This window comes from Hypanus sabinus, chromosome 12, assembly GCF_030144855.1.
Source record: "Hypanus sabinus isolate sHypSab1 chromosome 12, sHypSab1.hap1, whole genome shotgun sequence".
Lineage (NCBI taxonomy): Eukaryota > Metazoa > Chordata > Chondrichthyes > Myliobatiformes > Dasyatidae > Hypanus > Hypanus sabinus.
Window position 1 is genome coordinate 3,753,574 of NC_082717.1, and position 24,481 is coordinate 3,778,054.

Sequence of the window (24,481 nt, forward strand, 5' to 3'; positions counted from 1 at the left end):
ATATTATAATTTGTTGGTATGGGGTCAACATAGTTGTTTGTGCAGAGACAATAAAGTGTGAGCTTCGATTAATTGAGAATTCCACAGTGAATTGCCTGACTTAGACCAGTTAGTGATTAGTCAACAGCAGGGCAATAGAGAAATGTGCTTCAGGGTCACGGAGAATAACAGTTCAGAATGGACTAGATGGGCCAAAGGGCCAGAGTACTCCACGACTCCCTGGGGTCCTGCTATTGACTGTAAGCGGCAGAGTTGCACAACTTAGTATTCCAGTATCAAAATCCCATTGGTTAATTCATAAATACACATAGAATTTGATTTTATTAAGTTAAGACACTTTGTCAGTAATACCAATATTTGCAAGCAATCTGCACACAGCTTTTTGTCAAAATTAATACTTTGCATTTTTGTTACACAATACAAATTGAGAGAGTAAACTCGTTATCTAAGAGCAGAATACATGCCTCACTTGCAGCACTAACTGAGCTGATGAAGTCTCACCCACTTTCTTGTAGCATTGACAAGGTTTCACGTTAAAGGAAATTGCAATATTTTGTCTTCTATGAATGCAACCTCCCTGCTAAACCCCCTCCCCACCCCCATACCCTGTAACATGGGTTTGAAGTTTGAAAATTATATCTATTTTCCTAGGTCCCTTTAAGGTTGTCACAGCTGGGTTGGGATGGAGGGTGGGGAGGTGGTAGTGCAGATGACCTCCCACAAGATGCTCCAAATGTCGTGTGTCCCAAATGGCCTCTGACCAATAAGTCCAGCTTCTCACCTTCACCTGTGGCTTAGCTACTGAGCCCAGTGGAACCGTTTCTACCGAGAGGAGAAGGAGCAAGGGCAGTTTACTGCCGTCTCAAAACCGATCGCTTTGGGAAGGTGGGGCTTGTCAGCTGTAGTTGGCAGTTCATAGAGACCGATCAGGACATTTAGAAAATGTTTTGGTCCATCCTTTATGGACGTCGGAAGCAGGATAAATCTGATCCTGTCTGTTCAGTGTATTTGGAGTTTCAAAAGCCATTGAATAAGCACTGTACAATTTTAAAGGATTGTCAGGTAGTGGAGACAGGCATAAATGGGTCATTTCTGGAGGGTGGAATGTAGGTGTTGAACAAAGCGGTTGCCCCATCTGGGCCTGTTCTCACTGATGTAGGGGAGGCCCAGGTGCAACCACTAACGCTGGAGGAGATGCAATAATGCCCACCTCATAGGGGAAGGGTTGGTTCCGGCCCTGGATGGTGGTGAGGGTGGACGTGGAAGTGAAGCCACATTTGGAGTTTTGTCTTTAGGTTGGGACTTCATTCTTTGCAGTAGGAGACTGAGGTGTATAAAATCACAATACTCAATGTGTAGAGTCCTTTTCCCAGGATTAGAGAGCACAAGTGTGAGGGAATAGGAACCTGACGGGCAATGTTTCTATCCAGAGAGTGGTCAGTACATGAAATGAGCTGCAGGGCAAGTGGTTGAGGCAGATATATTAATGGTATTTAAAAGGCATTTGGACAGGTACAGTAATGGATAGGAAAAGTCTGGGTGGGTTTGGGCCAAATGTGGGCAAGTGAGACTAGCTTAGATGGGAATCTTGGTCAACATGGACTAGATGGGCTGAAGGGCCTGTTTCCATTCTGTGTGACTATGGATTTGTGATGGGGATGATATCTCCTGCAGACGGGAAGAAGTGGGTGGGGAGTGATGAGCAGACCAGGAAGTTGTGGAGAGAGTGATCCCTGTGGAAAGCAGAAAGGAAATAAAGCATCAGCCATGATTGAATGGAGGAATGGACTCGATTGGCCAGATGGCCTACTCTTACTCCTATGTCTTATGACCTTATGGTCTTATAGGTGGGGAGGGGAGGACGTAGTGAGTGTAGGATCACGTTGTAGTTGGTGGAAGTTGAGAGGTCTGACGTTCTGGAGACCCGCGTGCTGATTTTTACCAGCAAGAAGCACACACTTATTTAATAACCTGCTGCTGCAGAACAATTTTTTTAAGACACTAGTCTCGTTTGACGACGGCATATTCGGTTGTTTCCTCAGAGACTTGTATTTTTGGAGCTGTCTTCTGCTGGAAGAACTGAATATCAGCATAAAATATCTCTGATTGCTCTGCCTGGAACAGAAAAACACAGACGTTTACAGTACTGAGACAAACCACTCACCCCCTGGTTTATATCTGACCCATCCCACAGGACATTGCTACATTTGGCTACTAAAGACACGGTCTCTGTTGTAACCTCAGGGATCTTAGACACCAGAGATACTGACAATGCAATTAGTTTGAAGCAACACACACACAATCCTGGAGGAATTCAGTGGATCGGGCAGCATCTGTGGATGGGAATGTTTTGGATCATGAACTCTTCATCAGGGCTGGGAAGGAAGAGGGCAGAAGCCAGAATAAAAAGGGTAGAAGGGAGGTGAAGGAACACAAGATGGCGGGTGATAGGTGAGTCCAGGTTCGAGGGGAGGGTGAGAGAGAGGTGGCAGTGGAGGTAGGGGGGTTAAGAGATGACGTGAGAAGTTGGGAAGTGATAGGTGGAAGGGGCAAGGGACTGAAGAAGAAGGAATCTGATAGGAAAGGACAGTGATATGAATAAAGGCTGGGGAACCAGAGGGAGAGGATGTAGGTGATGGGCAGATTATTATGCAATTCTACATTTCCAGTTCTCTTTTTTCTTTATAAAGCAATCTTGAAGCAACAGGTTTTGTGCCTCATTCCTGTTTTCCAAAGGAGCTTTAGATTAAAGCATTGGAATCCGAAACCTCCCTTTCATCTCGAACGGTCATCAGAGGAACAGCAGAGAAATACAGCCATGCTGACTTGTTCCTCATCGACTGAATTCCATTTGTTCCGTATACCTCTCTGTCTTATCTATTTGAGCACCTGTTTAAATGTCTCTAAAATTACAGATTGTATCTGATTCCAAAACCATCTCAGGCAGAGATCTGCAGATATTAACCAGATTTCTAAGTGTGCTAAATGCTCAGATCACATTCAAAACTCCTTCCCCTCATACTGAACCCATGCACTCTTGCTTTTGAAGCCATTAGCATGGGACGAGAAAGTTTCTGACATTTTACATCAATCAAAATCACAATAATCCTTCCAACACCAGTCTCGATGGTACATCACTGATCACCCTGCAACCTCCAATCAGTAAAGCATCTCCCACCACAACCCTCTGCCTCCCATCACCAAGCCAATGTTGGATCCAACTGGGAAGTTTGCTTTGCAGCCCATTTAACTTCACTTTCCAGACCAGCCTCTCATTCAGGACCATTCCAAATGCCTTGCTAATGTCCGGAGTAAATTGCAGGGTGTGTTGGAGAACAGAAAGACCTAAGGGTACAAGTACACAATTCCCAGAAGGTGGTGACTCAGGTAGATATGATGGTGAAGAAGTATTTGGCACACCTGCCTTCATTGGTCAGGACATTGAGTGTTCGAGTTGGGCCCTCACAGTTGCTTGGTATAATTTGGTATAATTGGGAAGTGCTGATGAGGCCAAAGGTTAAAGTCAGTGAGTCAAAAGTTCAAAGATCAAGGTAAATTTATTACCAACATACATTTATGTCACCATATACAACCCTGAGATTCATTTACTTAAGGGCATTCACAGAAAATGACCTTTGGTTGTCATCCACACAACTTCAGTGAGAAAAACCTGCTTGGAATTACCCCATCTATGCCTCCTCCCTGACGGGTGTGGGACAAACAGTCCATGAGCAGTGTGGGAGGGATCCTTCACGATGTCCCTGGCCCTGTTGCAGCACCTCTCTGTATCTGTGTCCTTGATGGAGTGTATGGTGCTGGTGATGTGTTGGACAGTTTGGACTGTCTGTTGTAGATCTTTCCTGTCCACAGCAGTGCAGTTTCTGTACCGTGCGGTGATGCAGTTTGTTAGGATGCCCCCTACTGTACGTCTGTAGAATGACATGAGTATGGATGTGCAAAGTCCAGCTCTCTTCAGCCTCCTCAGAAAGTAGAGGTGAAATAGGCGAGTAGAGGAGAGTAGAAATAGTCTTACAACAGCGGGGCAGAAGGGCCTGTTCCTACTGCTAATTCATATTAGTGACTAAATAAAAGGTTAAAGAGGAAGTAATGGTGTTTATTGAACAGACTTTCACTACCTGATTTATTAGGAAATAAAAGTGTTCATGGAAAACGTTTGTCAATGTTATATTGAAGAAAGTTACTTACCGCAGTAACATTTGTGGCTGCCTGGTTATTCACCTCGGTTTCAGCTGAAATAAAATGAGAATTTGTTTGAGAGTTATGACACATGAGTGATAATTGAACTGAAATCACATTGTGATGAAAAATCTTCTATTCACCCTTATCAAATACATTGAGATATCAGAGCAGGATTAGGCCATTCTGCCCATCAAATCCACTTTGCCATTCCATTATTATCCATCTCAACTCAACCCCATTCTCCTGCCTTCTACCTGTAACCTTTGATGCCCTTACTAATCAAGAACATCACAACTCTGCTTTAAATATACACAATGACGGCCTCCACAGAGATCTGTAGCAATGAATTCCACAGATTATTCACCAGCTTGCTAAAGAAGTTCCTTCTCATGTCTGTTCTAAAGGGATGTCCCTCTTTTCTGAGAGTGTGCCCTTTGGTCCTAGACTCCTCCCCCCCCCCACTCTAGGAAACATCCACTTTGCCTAGGCCTTTCAATATTTGATAGGTTTCGTTGAGATCCCCCCTTCAAGTACAAGCCCAGAGCTACAAAACACTCCTCATTTGTTATCCCTTTCATGTCTGGAATCATTCTTGTGAATCTCCTCCGGGCTCTCTCCCATGCCAGCACATCCGTTCTTAGATAAAGGGTCCAAATCTGCTCACAATGCTCCAAATGTGAGCAGAACAATGCCTTATAAAGCCTCAACATTATATCCTTGCTTTTATATTCTAGTTGCCTTGACATGAATGCTAAAATTGCATTTGCCTTCCTCACCACTGACTTAAGCTGCAATTTATAATTTAAGGAATTCTGCACGAGGACTCCCAAGCCCCTTTGCACCTCTGATTTCTAAATTTTCTCCCTATTTAGAAAAGGTTTCCACCTTTATTTCTTCTACAATTCTATCTGCCACTTCTTTGCCTTTCTCCTAATCTATGTAAGTCCTTCTGCAGACTTCCTGCTTCCTCAACTCTACCTGCCCCTCCACTTATTTTTGTATCATCTGCAATGAAGGCCACAAAAGCTTCAATTCCATCATCCAAATCATTGGACATACGTGAAAAAAGTGGTCTCAATACTGTGGAACACCACTAGCCCTTTATTCTCACTCTGCCTCCAGCCAGTCAGCAATGCTCCATCCATGCCTGTATCTGTCATGTAAGACCATGGGCTCTTATCTTGTTTAGCTCGTGTGCAGCATCTTCTAGGCTAATGATTCAGTGCAAAGCTGCTTTCAGTTGGCTATTCCATAAACTTTTCAATTGGGAGTAAAGGATTAATCAAAGAACTTCCTGTATGTTCTTTCGTTTACTCATGATCACAGGTGTGAATTCAACCAAGGTCAAGTGGATGAGAATTTGAGAGTCTTTGCTCATGTGTCCTTTTCGAATGGAGATGAGGAGATATTTCTCTAGCCAGAGAGTGGTGAATCTGTGAAATTCATTGCTACAGGCAGCTGTGGATGCTACGTTTTATGTATATTTAAGGCAGACATTGGAAGTTTCTTGATTCGTCAGTGTACGTTTGCTCCTGTATCTTATGATCATATGTTATTGGTCTTGGTGAAATTCTGCTATTAATTTTGCACTAATAGTAACCAACCTTAGAGAATGTGCATAAATTGAGACTTTTTTGAAGCCAACTCAAGATTAATTGTATGCCAGTCAGTGACAGTGCCCTGTAGCAAACTGTCTTCTGATTTGAAGCAGATATTCAGTGCTTAAGTTTGGATTGTTTGGATACAGGATCTGACTGGAATTGAGACCTTAATAGAGTAGAGATTTTTGCTCCATTTCACTCTCTTGGTATGGTCTGACTGTCAGTAACTTAGGACAAAGTTATAACGAATTTCCTTTCATGTAGCTTGTGAATCTTTATCCTTCTCTATCTCAGAGGATGAGGAATGTTTATTTGTCTGCATACATTAAAGAGAAGTGAAAAGGCAGGACTGGAGTTGCTGTTGAGGATGATGAAATGATTGATGACTCCCTTGTCCTGCATTGGGAATCATTGTTGAACATAACTATCATGTGAAGTAATTCCCGATATGAGCACTGAAATGAACCTTTTACCTGTAACTGTGGCATACACTGTGTTCAGATCTTCAGTAGAGCACCTGGGGAAACGGTGAAGAAGATAATGTTAGTGAATTAGTTATACAGAATATAGAACATAGAAACCTACAGCACATTACAGGCCCTTCAGCCCACAATGTTGTGCCAAACATGTAACCTATGCTAGAAACTGCCTAGAGTTTCCTTAGTGCATAGCCCTCTATTTTTCTAAACTCTATGTACCTACCTAAGAGTCTCTTAAAAGACCCTATTGTATCCACCTTTACAACCATCGCTAGCAGTGCATTCCACGCACCAACCACTTTCTGTTTGAAAAACTTACCTCTGACATCCCCCTTGTACCTACTTCCAAGCACCTTAAAACTACGCCCCCTTTCAGCCCGGGAAAATGGCTATCCTCTTGATCAATGCCTCTCATCATCTTATACACCTCTATCCAGTCACCTCTCATCCTCCATTGCTTCAGGGAGAAAAAGCCAAGTTCACTTAAGGCATGTTCCCCAATTCTGCACTCTCTCTGTAGTATCCACATCCTTCCCGTTAGTGAGATGACGAGAACTGGACACAGTATTCCAAGTGGGGGACTAACTAAGGTCTTTTATAGCTGTAATGTTACCTCACAGCTCTTGAACTCAATCTCATGGTTGATGAATGCTAACACTCCATACACCTTCTTAAAAACACTGTCAACCTGTGCTGCAGCTTTGAGTGTCCTGTGGACATGGACCCCAAGACCTCTCAGATCGTCCACACTGCCAAGAGTCTTACCATTTATACTATATTCTGTCTTCAAATTTGACCTACCAAAATGAACCACTTCATACTTATCTGGGTTGAACATTTGCCACTGATAAATATTAATGTCTTAATAATAACAACAATTTTTAATGAAAAGTTAAAGTACTCAGACTATTTCTCCCAGCATAATGAAGTTTTGTGAAAGCAACAGTTGTCTGTTTCATGTCGATTTTAGTAATCCTGATGGAATTGAGAAACTCTCAATCTCAACAGGGTTGCCAGCATTAAGATAAGAATGGATTAGATGATTTCGATAACACTGGATACTGCAGATGCTGAAAATCCAAAGTAATACACACAAAATACTGTGGAAATTCAGAAGATCAGGCAGCATCTGTGGAGAAGAATAAACAGTTGACATTTTGGGCTAGAAGGGAATAGGGAAGACACCAGAGTAAACATGTGGAGAGTGGGGAAGGAGGACAAACTAGAAAGTGTCCAGTTCCACTTCTGCATGTGAAAATATCCAGGATCTGCTAATGTATAAATTGGAGCTCACATTCTATTGTCAGCAAACATTCATCCTGTAGCCGAGATGAGGTATCAGCAGGTCAGCTCAGGTACCTGGTCAGCACAGAGGCTGATGTTAATACGGGTATATTGGATAGAGTCTTACTGTACAGAAACACCCTGTACAGACTGACCCATCTCTTCATCAATTCCATTTCCAGCCCTTCGTTGATGGCCCTGATAATTCAAAGACTCATTGAGATACTTCTCAATGGGAGCGTAATGCTTCACACAACACTTTACAGTACCAGTGACCTCGGTTCCATTCCCGTCGCTGTCCGCAAGGACTTTGTACATTGTCCCCATGACAGTGTGAGTGTTCTCCAGGTGCTCCTGTATCCTTCCACAGTCCAAAGACATTCTGGTTGGGAGGTTAATTGGTGACCGTCCTCGTGATTAGTGTGGAATTTAAATCAGGGGTTTGCTGGGCAGCACAGCTCGAAGGGCCGGAAGGGCCTATTCTGTTCCGTATCTCAATAGATAAATAAAATGTTGTGAGAGGCTCTTCCTCCACCACTCTCTCAGGCAGAGCATTCCAATCTCCAGCTACCCTCTGGGTGGAAAAGTTGATTTTATATCCCTCTGAGCTGTCTCAGCTGGAAAAGTTGACAGTTTATTCCTCTCCATAGATGCTGCCTGACCTGCTGAGTTCCTCCAGCATTTTGTGTCCCTTCTTTCTGTCACACAAAACATTGTCCGTCTCTCAGGTTACTCATCAACCTTCTCTGCTCAAGGGAAAACAAATCCAGACTTTCCATTCTTACCCCACAACTGAGGCACTCCATCACTGGTAATATCCGAGTGAACCTTCTCCGCACTTTTTACATCAATGTCCCTGCATTCCTCAATACTTGTTAGCATCCTGACATTCATTGCATATGCCCCACCCTTCTCCTGATGATCCAAAATGAAGCATTCAATTCCATCTACCATGGCACTGCCCAGACGGCCTGCTGATCAACATTCCTTATCTTCCACACTGCCAAATTTGAGTCAAGTGCTAATTCCAGCAGTTTCTGTTCAGCAGAAGATGGCAACGGTAAAGCAGCATTGATAATGATGGGACTGAGACACACGTGGAGATATTGGAGAAAAGGAGCGAAACAGCCTGACTGACTGGCTTTAGGGAGTGGTGATCCTCACTGGGACACACTGACTTTTACTCCTTTTCACCTTGTAGCTAAATAAACAAAATGAACAAAAACGTCCTTAAATCAGACATGCCTGTATTAATTATTCATTCTCAGAGACCTTGTGAAGGGAGTTCACTGTCACCTTCAATTGCTACAGTCTGTCCAGTGAACAATTTATTTCATGTGAGGTGATCTGGGGTTCAAAGTCATCGACAATGAAGGAATGACATTGTATCTCCAAGTGAGGGTTGTGTTGGCCCTCTGCTGGTATTCCACGTGCTCGATGTCCTTCTGGGTGACAGAGGTCGGGGCTTTACACAAGAGCTTTCAAAGGAAGTGATGAAGGGATCAGCAGTGGAAAGAGTGAGCAGCTTTACGTTCCTCGGTGTCAGCATCTCAGAAGGTGGCAGCATGGTAGTGTAGTGGTTAGCACAACGCTTTACAGTATCAGTGACCCAGGTTCAATTCCCACTGCTGACTGTACGGAGTTCACACATTCAACACCGTGATGGCGTGGGCTTCCTCTGGATGCTCCCGATTCCTCACACAGCCCGAAGACGTTAACTGATCCTTGTAAATTATTCCATGACTAGGCTGGTTCTGGGCAGCATGGCTCAAAGGGCTGCTTCTCAGTAACTAAATAAGCAAAAGATCTTCCTGGAGTGTAACACATTGATCCAATCGTGCCATCAGTTCAGTGAAAATAGGAGTCTGAGGAGATTTGGAATGTCACCAAAAGCTCTTGCAAATTTCTACAGATGGACGGTGGAGAGCATTGTGACTCGTTGTACAACAGACTGATAAAGAGGCTCCAACACACACATTGTAAGAGGGTTGTAGACTCAGCCAGCTGGGGAACAGAACCACCCCCATCATCGAGGACTATTAAAGAGGCAGGGCCTCAAGAAGGTGGCATCATCATTCAGGACCCTCACCATCCAGACATCCCCCAGCTTGTGAAATCCATCATTCAGGACCCTCACCATCCAGACATCCCCCGGCTTGTGAAATCCATCATTCAGGACCCTCACCATCCAGACATCCTCCAGCTTGTGAAATCCATCATTCAGGACCCTCACCATCCAGACATCCTCCAGCTTGTGAAATCCATCATTCAGGACCCTCACCATCCAGACATCCCCCGGCTTGTGAAATCCATCATTCAGGACCCCCACCATCCAGACATCCCCCGGCTTGTGAAATCCATCATTCAGGACCCTCACCATCCAGACATCCCCCGGCTTGTGAAATCCATCATTCAGGACCCTCACCATCCAGACATCCCCCGGTTTGTGAAATCCATCATTCAGGACCCTCACCATCCAGACATCCCCCAGCTTGTGAAATCCATCATTCAGGACCCCCACCATCCAGACATCCCCCGGCTTGTGAAATCCATCATTCAGGACCCTCACCATCCAGACATCCCCCGGCTTGTGAAATCCATCATTCAGGACCTTCACCATCCAGACATCCCCCGGCTTGTGAAATCCATCATTCAGGACCCTCACCATCCAGACATCCCCCTGGCTTGTGAAATCCATCATTCAGGACCCTCACCATCCAGACAACCCCCTTGTGAAATCCATCATTCAGGACCCTCACCATCCAGACATCCCCCTTGTGAAATCCATCATTCAGGACCCTCACCTTCCAGACATCCCCCGGCTTGTGAAATCCATTATTCAGGACCCCCACCATCCAGACATCCCCCTTGTGAAATCCATCATTCAGGACCCTCACCTTCCAGACATCCCCCGGCTTGTGAAATCCATTATTCAGGACCCTCACCATCCAGACATCCCCCGGCTTGTGAAATCCATCATTCAGGACCCTCACCACCCAGACATCCCCCGGCTTGTGAAATCCATCATTCAGGACCCTCACCATCCAGACATCCCCTGGCTTGTGAAATCCATCATTCAGGACCCTCACCATCCAGACATCCCCCTTGTGAAATCCATCATTCAGGACCCTCACCATCCAGACATCCCCCTTGTGAAATCCATCATTCAGGACCCTCACCATCCAGACATCCCCTGGCTTGTGAAATCCATCATTCAGGACCCTCACCACCCAGACATCCCCCGGCTTGTGAAATCCATCATTCAGGACCCTCACCATCCAGACATCCCCCGGCTTGTGAAATCCATCATTCAGGACCTTCACCATCCAGACATCCCCCGGCTTGTGAAATCCATCATTCAGGACCCTCACCATCCAGACATCCCCCTGGCTTGTGAAATCCATCATTCAGGACCCTCACCATCCAGACAACCCCCTTGTGAAATCCATCATTCAGGACCCTCACCATCCAGACATCCCCCTTGTGAAATCCATCATTCAGGACCCTCACCATCCAGACATCCCCCGGCTTGTGAAATCCATCATTCAGGACCCTCACCATCCAGACATCCCCCGGCTTGTGAAATCCATCATTCAGGACCCTCACCACCTAGACATCCCCCGGCTTGTGAAATCCATCATTCAGGACCCTCACCATCCAGACATCCCCTGGCTTGTGAAATCCATCATTCAGGACCCTCACCATCCAGACATCCCCCTTGTGAAATCCATCATTCAGGACCCTCACCATCCAGACATCCCCCTTGTGAAATCCATCATTCAGGACCCTCACCACCCAGACATCCCCTGGCTTGTGAAATCCATCATTCAGGACCCTCACCATCCAGATATCCCCCTTGTGAAATCCATCATTCAGGACCCTCACCATCCAGACATCCCCCGGCTTGTGAAATCCATCATTCAGGACCCTCACCATCCAGACATCCCCCGGCTTGTGAAATCCATCATTCAGGACCCTCACCATCCAGACATCCCCCAGCTTGTGAAATCCATCATTCAGGACCCTCACCATCCAGACATCCCCCGGCTTGTGAAATCCATCATTCAGGACCCTCACCATCCAGATATCCCCCTTGTGAAATCCATCATTCAGGACCCTCACCATCCAGACATCCCCCGGCTTGTGAAATCCATCATTCAGGACCCTCACCATCCAGACATCCCGCAGCTTTTGAAATCCATCATTCAGGACCCTCAACATCCAGACATCCCCCGGCTTGTGAAATCCATCATTCAGGACCCTCAACATCCAGACATCCCCCAGCTTGTGAAATCCATCATTCAGGACCCTCAACATCCAGACATCCCCCGGCTTGTGAAATCCATCATTCAGGACCCTCAACATCCAGACATCCCCCAGCTTGTGAAATCCATCATTCAGGACCCTCAACATCCAGACATCCCCCGGCTTGTGAAATCCATCATTCAGGACCCTCACCATCCAGACATCCCCCGGCTTGTGAAATCCATCTTGTGTCTTGCTTTTCAGCTAGGATAAGGAGCTATGTTGTCGAAATTGGGAATGTTGTGTCAGCCAGTCAGGAGTGGGATGGCATGGAACATTCTGAGAGCTGGATGGGAAGACTTTTCTGAAGGACGTTTGTCCAGTTTGGTGTCTTTTGTCAAGTCAAGTCACTTTTATTGTCATTTTGACCATAACTGCTGGTACAGTGCATAGTAAAAACGAGACAACGTTTTTCAGGACCATGGTGCTACATGACACAGTACAAAAACTAGACTGAACTATGTAAAAAACAACACAGAGTGAGAAAAAAAAAACTACACTAGACTACTGACCTACCCAGGACTGCATAAAGTGCACAAAACAGCGCAGGCATTGCAATAAAAAATAAGCAGGACAATAGGGCAGTAGGGTGTCAGTCCAGGTCTGGGTATTGAGGAGTCTGATAGCTTGGGGGAAGAAATTGTTACATAGCATGGTCGTGAGAGCCCGAATGCTTTGGTACCTTTTTCCAGATGGCAGGAGGAAGAAGAGATTGAATGAGGGGTGCATGGAGTCCTTCATAATGCTGTTCGCTTTACAGGTGCAGCGTGTAGGGTAAATGTCTGTAATGGCGGGAAGAGAGACCCCGAAGATCTTCTCAGCTGACCTCACTATCCGCTGCGGGGTCTTGCGATCCGAGACGGTGCAATTTCCAAACCAGGCAGTGATGCAGCTGCTCGGAATGCTCTCAATACAACCCCTGTAGAATGTGATGAGGATGGGGGGGGGTGGGAGATGGACTTTCCTCAGCCTTCGCAGAAAGTAGAGACGCTGCTGGGCTTTCTTTGCTATGGAACTGGTATTGAGGGACCAGGTGAGATTCTCCGCCAGGTGAACACCAAGAAATTTGGTGTTTTTTACCATCTCTACCGAGGAGCCGTCGGTGTTCAGCGGGGAGTGATCGCTCCGTGCTCTCCTGAAGTCAACAACCTTCCCTTTTGGTTGTAGGTGCGGAGAGAAGAGCACCAGGGAAGACGCCTGGAGGATCCCATTCTAAGGGGAGACCCTATTGCAAAGAGTGCTTCATGAGGCAGAGGAGTCCAAGAAGGGAAGTTCTACCTGTCGTTGGTGAGGAGAACTCACCATTGTGAGTGAAGCTACTCCCAGCTGCTACAGAAATGAACTCCAATGTTTATGTGTACATTTAGACTGGCTTAAGTGTAATGGGCCGATTTACCTCTCTTCTTCTTTCTCTGTTAACTGTTTGATACAGTTGAAAATTCGTAAATATTCTTTATAATGTTATGCTGGTGTACGATCTGTCATTTCCGGGCTACCGATAATTGTGTATGGGCAGTATTTACACATCATTCATTCAAATCAAACCATATAACAATTACAGCACAGAAACAGGCTATCTCAGCCCTTCTAGTCCATGCTGACACTTACTCTCACCTAGTCCCACTGACCCGCACTCAGCCCATAACCCTCCATTCCTTACCTGTCCATATGCCTATCCAGTTTTATTTTAAATGATTATTTTAAATGACAATACCAAACCTGCCTCTACCACTTCTACTGGAAGCTTGTTCCACACAGCTACCACACTGTGAGTAAAGAAATTCCCCCTCGTGTTACCCTTAAACTTTTGCCCCCTAACTCTCAACTCATGTCCTCATTCAAAGTTCATTAAATCAGAATTTCTCGACGTCCCTCTTTGGTTGAACCCCAAATCAAACCCACCCTCGCCACGTATTGGCTTTGAAAGATGGCCTTCTCATCACTGAGTCATGTGGCTGTTAGCAGAGTCAGCTAACGGGATAAGTTGGTGCATGAGGCCTGGTGAGAGGCTTGCATATATAAAATTTTAAGTTAAATAAGTAGTGCAAAAAGAGAAGCTAAAAAGTAGTGAGGTGGTGTTCATGTGTTCACTGTCCATTCAGAAATCTGATGGTGGAGGAGAAGAAGCTGTTCCTGAAACGTTGAGTCTGTCTTCGGGCTCTTGTACCACGGCCTGTAATGAGCTCTTCAGGCCTGTGTGGGGCGCTGGAGAGCACTGGGCTTTGAGGTTTCCCAAGCACCTGAATTAGTTCGTTGTTGTTTAATGAGAATTACCAATTACTTACAGTTGTTTGTTTTTCTCGAGCAACTCACACTTTGTCATGCTTTCTCCTGTTGCTGTCTGCTTAAGCTTGTTAAGTTTATTTTGATCAGCTCAGGGATTCTGCATTACTTGTATTATTTAAGTGGATGCTCTATTCGTGCTGATTGCTGGGTCCTGGTTTCGAGAATGTTGCTTCTCACTGTGTTGCTCGACCGAGCCACCGATGTTCTTTTGGAATTATTATGAATAAACTCTGGTCACCGTCCCTACGTCAGTGTCCGTCTTTCCTCTGCACTTGGGTTCTGATCTTGCCAGTGAAAACTGTGACATCTCCTTGACAGTAGCAATGAAATGTGGGCAAGTCCTGGGTGATGAGGGTCCTTAGTGTCAGTGCCAGTTTTCAGAAACGTCGTTTCTTGAAGGTGTCCTGGATACTGGAGAGGTTGTGCCCATGATGGAGCTGGCTGAGACCATGAACCTGAAGATCCACACACGATTCAGAAATGGTTTCTAAAGTCTGCCATCAGATTTCTGAATGGTCTGTTGACACTTTTGTTATTCATTGTTTCACACTTTTCATTTTGAATTTACAATAATTTTATGTGTTTGCACTGCATGCTGACCAATACTGACCCTTCCATAGTAATCCCATCGCCTGTCACCTTGTCCATCGCCCTCTTCGCCTAAGTGTTCATTGTTAGTGCTGTCACTGCCTGTTTCAACCTCTCTCTCGGGCAATGTGTTCTGGTACTCCCACTCTCTGGTTGAAGAGGCCCTGGCATATCCCCTTTAAATCTCTTCCCCTCACCATGTTCTCAAATTTTATCAACCCCTGATATGGGGATGAGTTTTCTGCAGTCTATACCCTATCTACTCCCCTCATAACTTTGTACACCTCAATCACCCCCTTGAGCTCCTGGCCAAGGGAGACCAGACTCAGCTTCTCCTGTCTCTCATCATTACTGAACTGATTCGTCCCAGACAACATCCTGGTGGAGATTCTGTGTTCTCTGACTGTTTCATTCAGTTTCAATTCCTTGTTTGATTCAATATCGTTGAAACAAGATACAAAATAAAATGTTATTTACCCTTCTGGCTTCAATCTCTGTTGAAAACATGCCCATTTTTTCACATAGCATATTACTGTTACTAGGATGCAGAATAAGAGGATGAGTACGAGGATACTGGTGAGAATACTGGCCAAGACTTTCCAAGACCCACCTTCAGCTGCTTCTGAAAAATAGCAAAGATTGATGTACAGTTTAACACCGGTAATGTGAATTGTCCTTTGAATGACAGGTTTAATATGTGAACATTGGAGGCTGATAGTTCTCCCTCATTTACAGTCAGTAAGGGAGGAGAGCACCGTGCTGAAGGATGGACTTACTGAGCTGCTATTGTGGGAAGGAACGAAACATCAAGATGATCAATAATAATATCTTATTTAAAGAACAACTTACATCCAAACAATGTGGACAATGGGATAAGGAACAAGCATGAAAATAAAAAATATATAATTATGAAAATAGATGAGAAGCATGGTTAAATAAATGGGTTTTGTTCAGTGTTTAAAAGTGTCAACTGAGTCTGCATCCACTCCAGTTTAGGCTTTGAATTCCACAGTTATGAGCATAGTTCGAGAAAGGTGATCTGCCAGTTATCTTTATATTTAAGAGGCCAGCGGAAGAAGACCAGAGAACTCGATCAGGATTATAAAACAAAAATGACTCTGTGATGTACTCCGGCCCCAGACTATTAAGAGTTTTACAAACAAATAAGAGAACTTTAAAACCAAGTTTTAAACATCCAGGAAGCCAGTAGCTAGCTTGGCAGTGATACGTTCTCCCAGTGGCAGTGTTCTGAATGAGCTGAAGTTTGAACATTAATAACTCTGGCTAGTTTCTGTAATGACCCCCTCCATCTGCAACATTAGTTTATTGCTCTCATTTTAATTAAGCATGCAGGTTGTGAAACTCCAAGGGCAGTGACGCTAATGTTTGCCTCACCAATGAATTCCCCGGTGGCCTCCAGCACTGACCAGTACAGAGTGGGATAAAAACAGAAGACGTTGGAAAAACTCAGTCACTCAGGCAGCCTCAGTGGAAAGGAAAATGGTCAATATTTTCAAATTTCACAAGATTGAATAAGTTAGCACTTTATTCCTTGGAACATAGAAGATTAAGAGAAGATTTGATAGAGGTATGCAACATTATCAGGGATTTCAATAGGTTAAATGGAAGCAGGCCTTTTCTACTGAGGTTCAGTGGGACTACAACCAGAGGTCATGGGTTAAGGATGAAAGGTGAAAGTTCAAGGGAAACCTCTTCACTCAGAGGGTCGTGAGAGTGTGGAAGGAGCTACCAGCACAAGTGGTGAATGTGATCTCTATTTCAATTTTTAAGAGAAAATTGGATAGGTCCATGGAGAGCTATCGTCCTGGTGCTGGTCGATGGGAGTAGGAAGTTTAAATGATTCTGGAAGGACTAGATGGCCCAAAGGGCTTGTTTCTGTGCTGTACTTTTCTATGACTCTTAGACTTTATTTCTGGTTGAAGATTCCTCATCAGAACTGGAAAGAAGACAGAGAAAGGACTGGCTCAAATAGAATGTCTGTAATTGAGTGAAATGACAGTCATTAATGGATAGGTGATTTCCCACCTTTTCCACCCATCACCTGCAAGTTTTTTACTTCATTGACCCTCCCGCTACCCCCACCCCTTAACCTGGCTTCATCTATCACCTTCTAGCTTGTCCTCCCCTTCCCCGTCCATCTTTTTATTCTGCCGTTTGCCCCTTTCCTTTCCAGTCCTGTAAAAGGGTCTCAGCCTGATACATTGACTGCTTTTTCTTCATTTCCATTGTCTGACCTGCTGAGTTCCTCCAGTGCTTTGTGTGTGCTAATGGAGAATTAAGCTACTTTGTGTATCATGTTGCTAATGTTATAAAGTCTGTTGGTGTTATACAGTCTGGTCTACTGGTTCGGTGCAGATGACCAAAGTATACAAGGGAAAGAAAAGAATCGTGACAAATATTAGACTTGATTCAAGAAGAAAGAAAGTAAATTATCTGAAGTTGGTGAAGTTCATTCTAAGTCCTGCAGGTTGTAATATGTCCAGATAATAAATCTGTTGTCCCTCAGCATACATCACCCCGATAACAATGCAGGAGCCCAGCACAATGCTTACTCACCTGATTCAACACAAACGGTATATTTCAAAGTTCAAAATAAATTTATTATCAAAGTACATTGTGTCAGCAAGGTAGCATAGTGGTGAGCATACTGGTTTACAGAACCAGCGATCTGGGTTCAATTCCCACTGCTGCCTGTAAGGAGATTGTAAATTCTCCCTGTTTCCTCCGGGTGCTCCGGTTTCCTCCCAAAGTCAAAGGTTGGTGTGTTAATTGGTCATTGTAAACTGTCCCGTGATTAGGCTCGGGTTGAGTTGTGGGATTGCTGGGTGACATGCTCTGTACACCAATAAATAAAGTTTGACAACTCACCCACCAGTGATCTGTCAACCAGCATGTTTTTGGACAGTGAGAGGAAGCCATTGTAACCACAGGGAGAGAAAGCAAACACTACACTGACTGCACTGAAGGTCACGGTTCAAGCCAGGACACTGGAACGGTGAGGCCGCCGTTCTACTCACTGTGACATTGTGTTGGTTTGTGGGTTGTGAGGTGACTGCTGACACTCTGTCACTGATGGGGAGGGGCAACTGCTCAGTTCAGTGTTTCTCCCTCTGTTTACACAGACGTTTGTACACTTCCTCTGCATGGACTGACGGTTCTAATTGTCTCTCTGTCTCCACTTTGACCAGTCAGTCATCTGCCAGTGACTTCCTGGGGGTCAGTGGGGACGCTGCACTTTACCAGGCGGTTTGAGTACATTCTTGATTCTCTGTCCTTTGTTCGCCTGTAATCTTTACCCATTACAGAGCTCAGAATGGTTTCTCAGAAACACAGGAGATTCTGCAGATGCTGGAGGTCCAGAGTAACACACACAACGAGCTGGGGGAACTAGTGAAATAAAGATGAGAAGCCGTGACTGGGAGCTCGGTGTCTAACCCCCTGTACTGTTATAATGTAGATCAGAGCAATCTTCAGTAACAACACCTCATCTTCCCATTGGGCACATTGCAGCATTTGGGACTCTCTGTTAAATTCCACAACTTCCTGCAACTTGATTTCTCAGTCTGTCTCCATCATTCATCTGTGGTATTGGCTCAGCTTTTTGCTTCACTTTTCCTTTTAGTCTGGCTTTTTTCCCTCTGGGAGTGGGGGACGTGGCCAGCCTAATCTGCCAGGCATGTCCTCCTCCTCTGCCTTTCACAGCTGCTACATTCTTTTCAGATCATAAAACATAGGAGCAGAATTAGGCCATTCAGCCCATTGAGTCTACTCTGCCATTCCATCATGGCTGATTCTGCTGTCCCCATTCTGCTGCCTTCTCCCCGTAACCTTTGACACCCTGAATGATCAAGAACCTATCAACCCCATGATAAGGATCCTGATCCTGCACAGCTCTGTGAATGCAGAGGGGAGATGCTGGTGTCTAGAAGAGAGGGGTGAGGTGAATGTGAGACAGTGACTGGTAGGTGTTAGGTGGGAAAATGTGACTGAGAGTGCTCGGTAAACACACTCCTTACACACGCATATTTACACTTTCGCACACACAAACATTGCCCTGTCATTCTGCTGTGGGTATACTGAGTGTTCTCACCTCAATATCTTTGTGATGCCTAATTCCATAGCTGTCCTAATAGTCCATATATTGCTGTAAACATTCTGCTGTCCTAATATTGCTGTAGCAATATTCCATTGCTGTCCTAATGGGGATGTGTAAATGCAGATCTGTTGTCCGTTTACTCTAATTAAAGTATTTATAACCATATAACCATATAACCATATAACAATTACAGCACGGAAACAGGCCATCTCGGCCCTTCTAGTCCATGCCGAATGCTACTCGCACCATTTACTTCTGTTTATTTTGTAATATGAATGTAACTATATAGAGGGGCACGTCATGTATTAATTCAGGTGTAGTCTAAAGTTGAATTTGTTGGTAGTTAAAGATGGTCTGTCCTGGTGCCTAACAAACAGGACTGATTGCTCTCGGTCAAGTACAAGCACAGAACTATTCTTTTGTTTTCTGGTAAGTATCTTTTTGTAAACATTGGAAGCTTTCTTTTCACTAATTTTTGTAAGTTTGAGTTTTGATCCATCTAATAAACACATTTGCACTAAAGTGCTAAGCAAATCCGGACATTTTTTTCTTTGGTCATAACCCACGTATCTAACAGAAATGATGGGCAGGTGGAACCAGGTGGAGGAGAAGGAGAGGTAGAGATGCGTAGAGAGAGGAAGTTCAGGTGGGGAGAGAGATAAGTGGAGGTGACGATAGACTGAGGCTGCACACACTGGAATCTGATCATCGTCATTATTATGTGCCATGTCTGTATGAAGTGGCTGATCCTGGTCTAGAACCATCATTGTTCTTGGAAAAGTTTTCTACAGACATGGTTTGACATTGTCTCCTTCTGGGCAGTGTCTTTCCAAGATGGGTGACCCCAGCCATTATCAGTACTCTGCAGAGACTGTCTGCCTGGCATCACTGGTCACAGAACCAGGAGTTGTGTTATGCACCAGCTACTCATACGACCTTTCACCACCTGCTCCCGTGGCTTCTGGTGACCCCGATTGGGGTGAGAGGGGGGTGGGGGGCTAGGCAGGTGCAACACATTGACCATCAGAGATGGAGGACCTTCATTCTGCCCCAAATGCCAGTGGTGTCATGGGCAGGAAGTGGGTACTGTGAGTAAGTCCACCTTGTCCAGGGTAGGAGAGGGAAGGAGCACCTTACGCCTCCTTTGGTAGAGAGGTACCTGACACTTTTTTGCCCATTTTTCCAATTTGTCTAAGTCCTGCTGCAATTGCATTGCTTCCTCAACACTACCTACCCCTTCATCTATCTTCGTTTCATCTGCAAACTTTGCCATACATTTCCTAACACTGTATTCCATCTGCCACGTTTTTGCCCATTCTTCCAATTTGTCTAACTCCAGCTCGAATCACATTGTTTCCTCAGTACTACCTATCCCTCCACCTATCTTCATATCATCCACAAACTTTGCCACAAAGCCATCAATTCTATTATTCAAATCATTGACAAACAATGTGAAAAGTAACGGTCCCTATACTGACCCGTGAGGAACACCACTAGTCACTGGCAACAAACCAAAAAAGGCCCCTTTATACCCACTCACTGCCTCCTGCCCTCAGCCATTTCTCTATCCATGCCCGTATCTTTCCTGTAACACCGCAGGATTTTATCTTGTTAAGTAGCCCCATGTGCGGTACCTTATCAAACACCTTCTGAAAATCCAAGTAAATGACATCCACTGCTCTCCATTATCCACCCTGCTTGTTTCTTCCTCAAAGAACTCTAACAGATTTGTCAAGCAAAATTTCCCTTCACAGAAACCACGCTGACTTTGGCTTATTTTATCATTAGTCTCCAAGTACCTCGAAACCTCATCCTTAATATTAGACTCCAACATTTTCCCAACCACTGAGGTGAGGCTAACTGGCCGATAATTTCCTATCTTTTGCTTTCTTCCCTTCTTAGAGAGGGCAGTGACATCTGCAATCCCCCAGTCCTCTGGAACCATGCAGAATCAAATGATTCTTGATTTAATCTAAGCCTAATCCCTTGATTTAATCCGATCTTAATCCCTTGATTTAATCCGATTTTAATCCCTTGATTTAATCCGATTTTAACCCCTTGATTTAACCTGAGCCTAATCCCTTGATTTAATCCGATCTTAATCCCTTGATTTAATCTGATCTTAATCCCTTGATTTAATCCGATTTTAACCCCTTGATTTAACCTGAGCCTAATCCCTTGATTTAATCCGATCTTAATCCCTTGATTTAATCCGATTTTAACCCCTTGATTTAATCCGATCTTAATCCCTTGATTTAATCCGATTTTAATCCCTTGATTTAACCTGAACCTAATCCCTTGATTTAATCCGATCTTAATCCCTTGATTTAATCGGATTTTAACCCCTTGATTTAATCCGATTTTAACCCCTTGATTTAACCTGAGCCTAATCCCTTGATTTAACCTGAGCCTAATCCCCATGTTTAATCTGAGCCAAATCAAGGGACAATTTACAATGACCAATTAACCTCCCAACCAATATTCCTTTGGACTGTGGGAGGAAACCAGAGCACCTGGAGGAAACCCATGCAGTCATGGGGAGAACGTACAAACTCCTCACAGCAGTGCGGGAATTGAATCCACTGACACTGTAACATGCTGTTCTAACCACTACACTACAGCACTGGTATGGGCAAGGGGGTAGGACATCCAGAAGGTTAAGTCTGTGTGAGATCGGCAGATGGGTAACGGGTCTGTGTGGAGTGAGAGACAGTATGAGTATCAAACGCAGACAGAAAAGGGGTTATCCAAAACTGGAAAATTCTAATTTAAATCCAGATTGAAAAGCAATATTTCACAAAATCATTGTCAGATATGTTCATGAAAACAAAAGATTTAACATCTTCATTTAGAAATAATCACATCATAATTTAAAGAAATGAATTTACAGAATTGTTGTCCTGGCCCATACTTGCTCAATACCTCCAGTACTAGAAATCAGTTTGCATTGTGTGAACTGAACTTACTAATGACAGTGAGCCGGGTTCCGCTCCCACTGATGTCTCCCCACACTCTGCAGTAATAGTCGGCAGAGTCATTGACCTCGACCTTTGTGACCATCAGGATGAAACTGCTGTTGGAGGAGTCCCTGGAGGGCAGGAACCTCTCAGTGAAACCTGGTCTCCCTCGTATGCTCTCTCCTGCCTTGTGCGTTAAGACCCACTCCATGTCCTGCCCAGGTCGTCTCCGATACCAGTGGACATCAGTGTCTCCCACTCTGGCGTTCTTCATGGCACACCATAACCGTGCCGATTGCCCCTCGGTGATGTTCTCCTGGCTTGGGGACTGGATGAGGACTGGAGGATTGGCATCTTTAAAGGGAAAACATCAATTGCTTTAAAAATCTTTCTGCGTAACTATGTCGAAGAGAGTAAACAGTTTGAAATACTAAATCTGTAGAATTGTTTTAGCTGCACTTTATGATGCAAATGGAAACACTTTGCTGAGAGTTATTAATTGTACAGAAATGACTCTTATCGTATTTAAAAGCATTAGTGTAGTGTTTATTGTCCTCTGCACAAGTACATATCAGGACAGATGCAATGAAACACTTGCAGTTCAGGCACAGAGCATTGGATATGCAGCAGTCATGAGAAAAGCACCAATTATACACAAATTTTACAAGAACATAGTTGGAACAGAAATAAAACACAGGTGGCTTTAGTACACAGTGATCAAAATGACCATTGTCTTGTTAAACTGTAGTGAGTTGGGTTGTGCTGCTTGGTTCAGGAACTCAATGGCTGAAGGGAAATAGCTGTTTTTGAACGTGGTGGTGTGAGACTTCAGGCTTCTGTACCTCCTGCCCGATGGTAACAGTGAGGAAGTAGACTGGGAACAGCTGCTAGAAGGGAAAACAACATTTGATGGGAGAGGCATTTAAAAGTGAGATGCTGGGACTTGAAGGTCAACATCTTCCTGTTGAAGGAAGACTGGTGGGAATTGATAGAAGCTCAATACTGGCTTCAATTAGCTGTCTGGTCGTATCATTGTGTGGTACGGATGCTGCAAGGCATCGGACCGCAAACTCTACAGATCTGCCAAGGATCACCCGGGTCTCCCTCCTCCCCATTTGTAACATTTACCAGGAGTGTTGCAGACCAAGGGCTGAAACATTGTTGAGGATCCCCACCACCCATCCGCAATTAGCAATTGGACTCACAATAATATTTTCTGAGGTATTTGAAAAGTTTGGCAAAGAATGTATCAGATTTCATTCCAGTATCAAGAAAAGACATTGAAGTATTCAACTCAAGTTGTTTGTTGTTCCTGTTTTCACCTTGTGGCATCGGGCAGCACTTCTGCCGTTTCCATAGCATTTGACTGTTTTTTCACAAGGATGAATTCCACAATCTCTTTGACCCACTACCATCAGGAAGGAGGGACAGGAGCATCAGGACTGGGACTGTCAGACTGGGTAACGGCTTCTTCCCTCGGGCTGTGAGACTAATGGATACCCTGTCAACACTGAGGTCTCGTCACCAGGACAGTGAGCTGTTTATTGTTCACCTGTTAGGTGCTCTACATGCATTCTGAATGATATTTCATTCATGTATTGATGGTAATATTTTGTTTTACGTGCTGTGTGTGACATATGTTTTGAGAGTCAACACCCAAGGGTTCTGAAAGTGGTGGCTGAAGACATTGCAGTCATTAGTAATGGACTTTCAAGATTCACGAGATTTTGGAATGGTTCTGGATGACTGTAAATTGTATGTTACTCCATTTATTCCCACTCTTTGCATCCTTCCAAACAATCAATTCTCTATCCATGTAAGTATCTTTCCTGTAATACCATGGGCTCCTACTTTGTTAAGCAGCCTCATGGGGCACCTTGTCAGGCTAACTGGCCTGTAATTTCAAAGGCAACATGAGCGAATCTGAAGATGCTGGAAATAAATCCTGATGAAGGATTCTGGCCCGAAACGTCGTCACTACCTCCTCCCATAGATGCTGTCTGGCCTGCTGAGTTCTGCCAGCATTTTGTGTTTTTTATTTGGCCTATAATTTCCTTTCTTTTGCTTCCCTCCCTTCTTAAAGAGTGGAGTGACATTTCTGGGCCACTTATCCAAGAAAAAATGCTGTGCCATTGGAGAGGGTTGAGAGGAGATTCCTGCGAGGAGTCACAGACAGGTTGTTAAACAAACTCTAGTGCCCAGTCTGAGAGATAATATACTAATGTGGACTGTGGATTGGTTATGAACAGAAAACAGACTATTCAGAACCAGTTTCTGAAACAGAAATGGCCATTTTAGGATTGTGTGACTCTGACTGTTGGGATATCACAGTGAATTGATCGGTGATGTCAGTGAGAGGACTGTGTGATGGATTAAGTTACTGATTGGCAGTGTGTCTATGAGGAGAATGTGGAGAGATTTCAGACAGACAGAACAGGTGAGTGAATTGTCAGATGGAAAGAATGAGATTGAAAAGTGTTGGTGTCCAGAGGAACCTGGATGTCCTACTTGTGTAATGAAGGTGATATGTAGGTATGGTGAGTAAATATGTGATAATCTTCATGTCAATATATTGTGGATGCTGGAATCTGTCACAAAGGTGAAGCTTGCTAGAAGGAAGCATACTGATGGTTGGTCAAGGGTGTGTAAGGGGAAGGAAGGAAT

General features: G+C 44.4%; 1 protein-coding gene across 1 annotated transcript in view; it reads right to left on the minus strand.

Moving 5' to 3' along the window:
• Nucleotides 1-302: 302 nt before the first annotated feature.
• LOC132402572 (immunoglobulin gamma-1 heavy chain-like) overlaps nt 303-24,481 on the minus strand; it is a 63,413-nt gene continuing 39,234 nt past the window's right edge. The window contains exons 5-9 of the mRNA XM_059985456.1: nt 21,827-22,171; nt 15,221-15,365; nt 6,275-6,318; nt 4,207-4,250; nt 303-2,115 (exon numbers count right to left, since the gene is read on the minus strand). Coding sequence (XP_059841439.1) covers nt 2,002-2,115; nt 4,207-4,250; nt 6,275-6,318; nt 15,221-15,365; nt 21,827-22,171 — 692 coding nt within the window. The 3' untranslated portion in view covers nt 303-2,001. The remainder of the gene's footprint in view (nt 2,116-4,206; nt 4,251-6,274; nt 6,319-15,220; nt 15,366-21,826; nt 22,172-24,481) is intronic.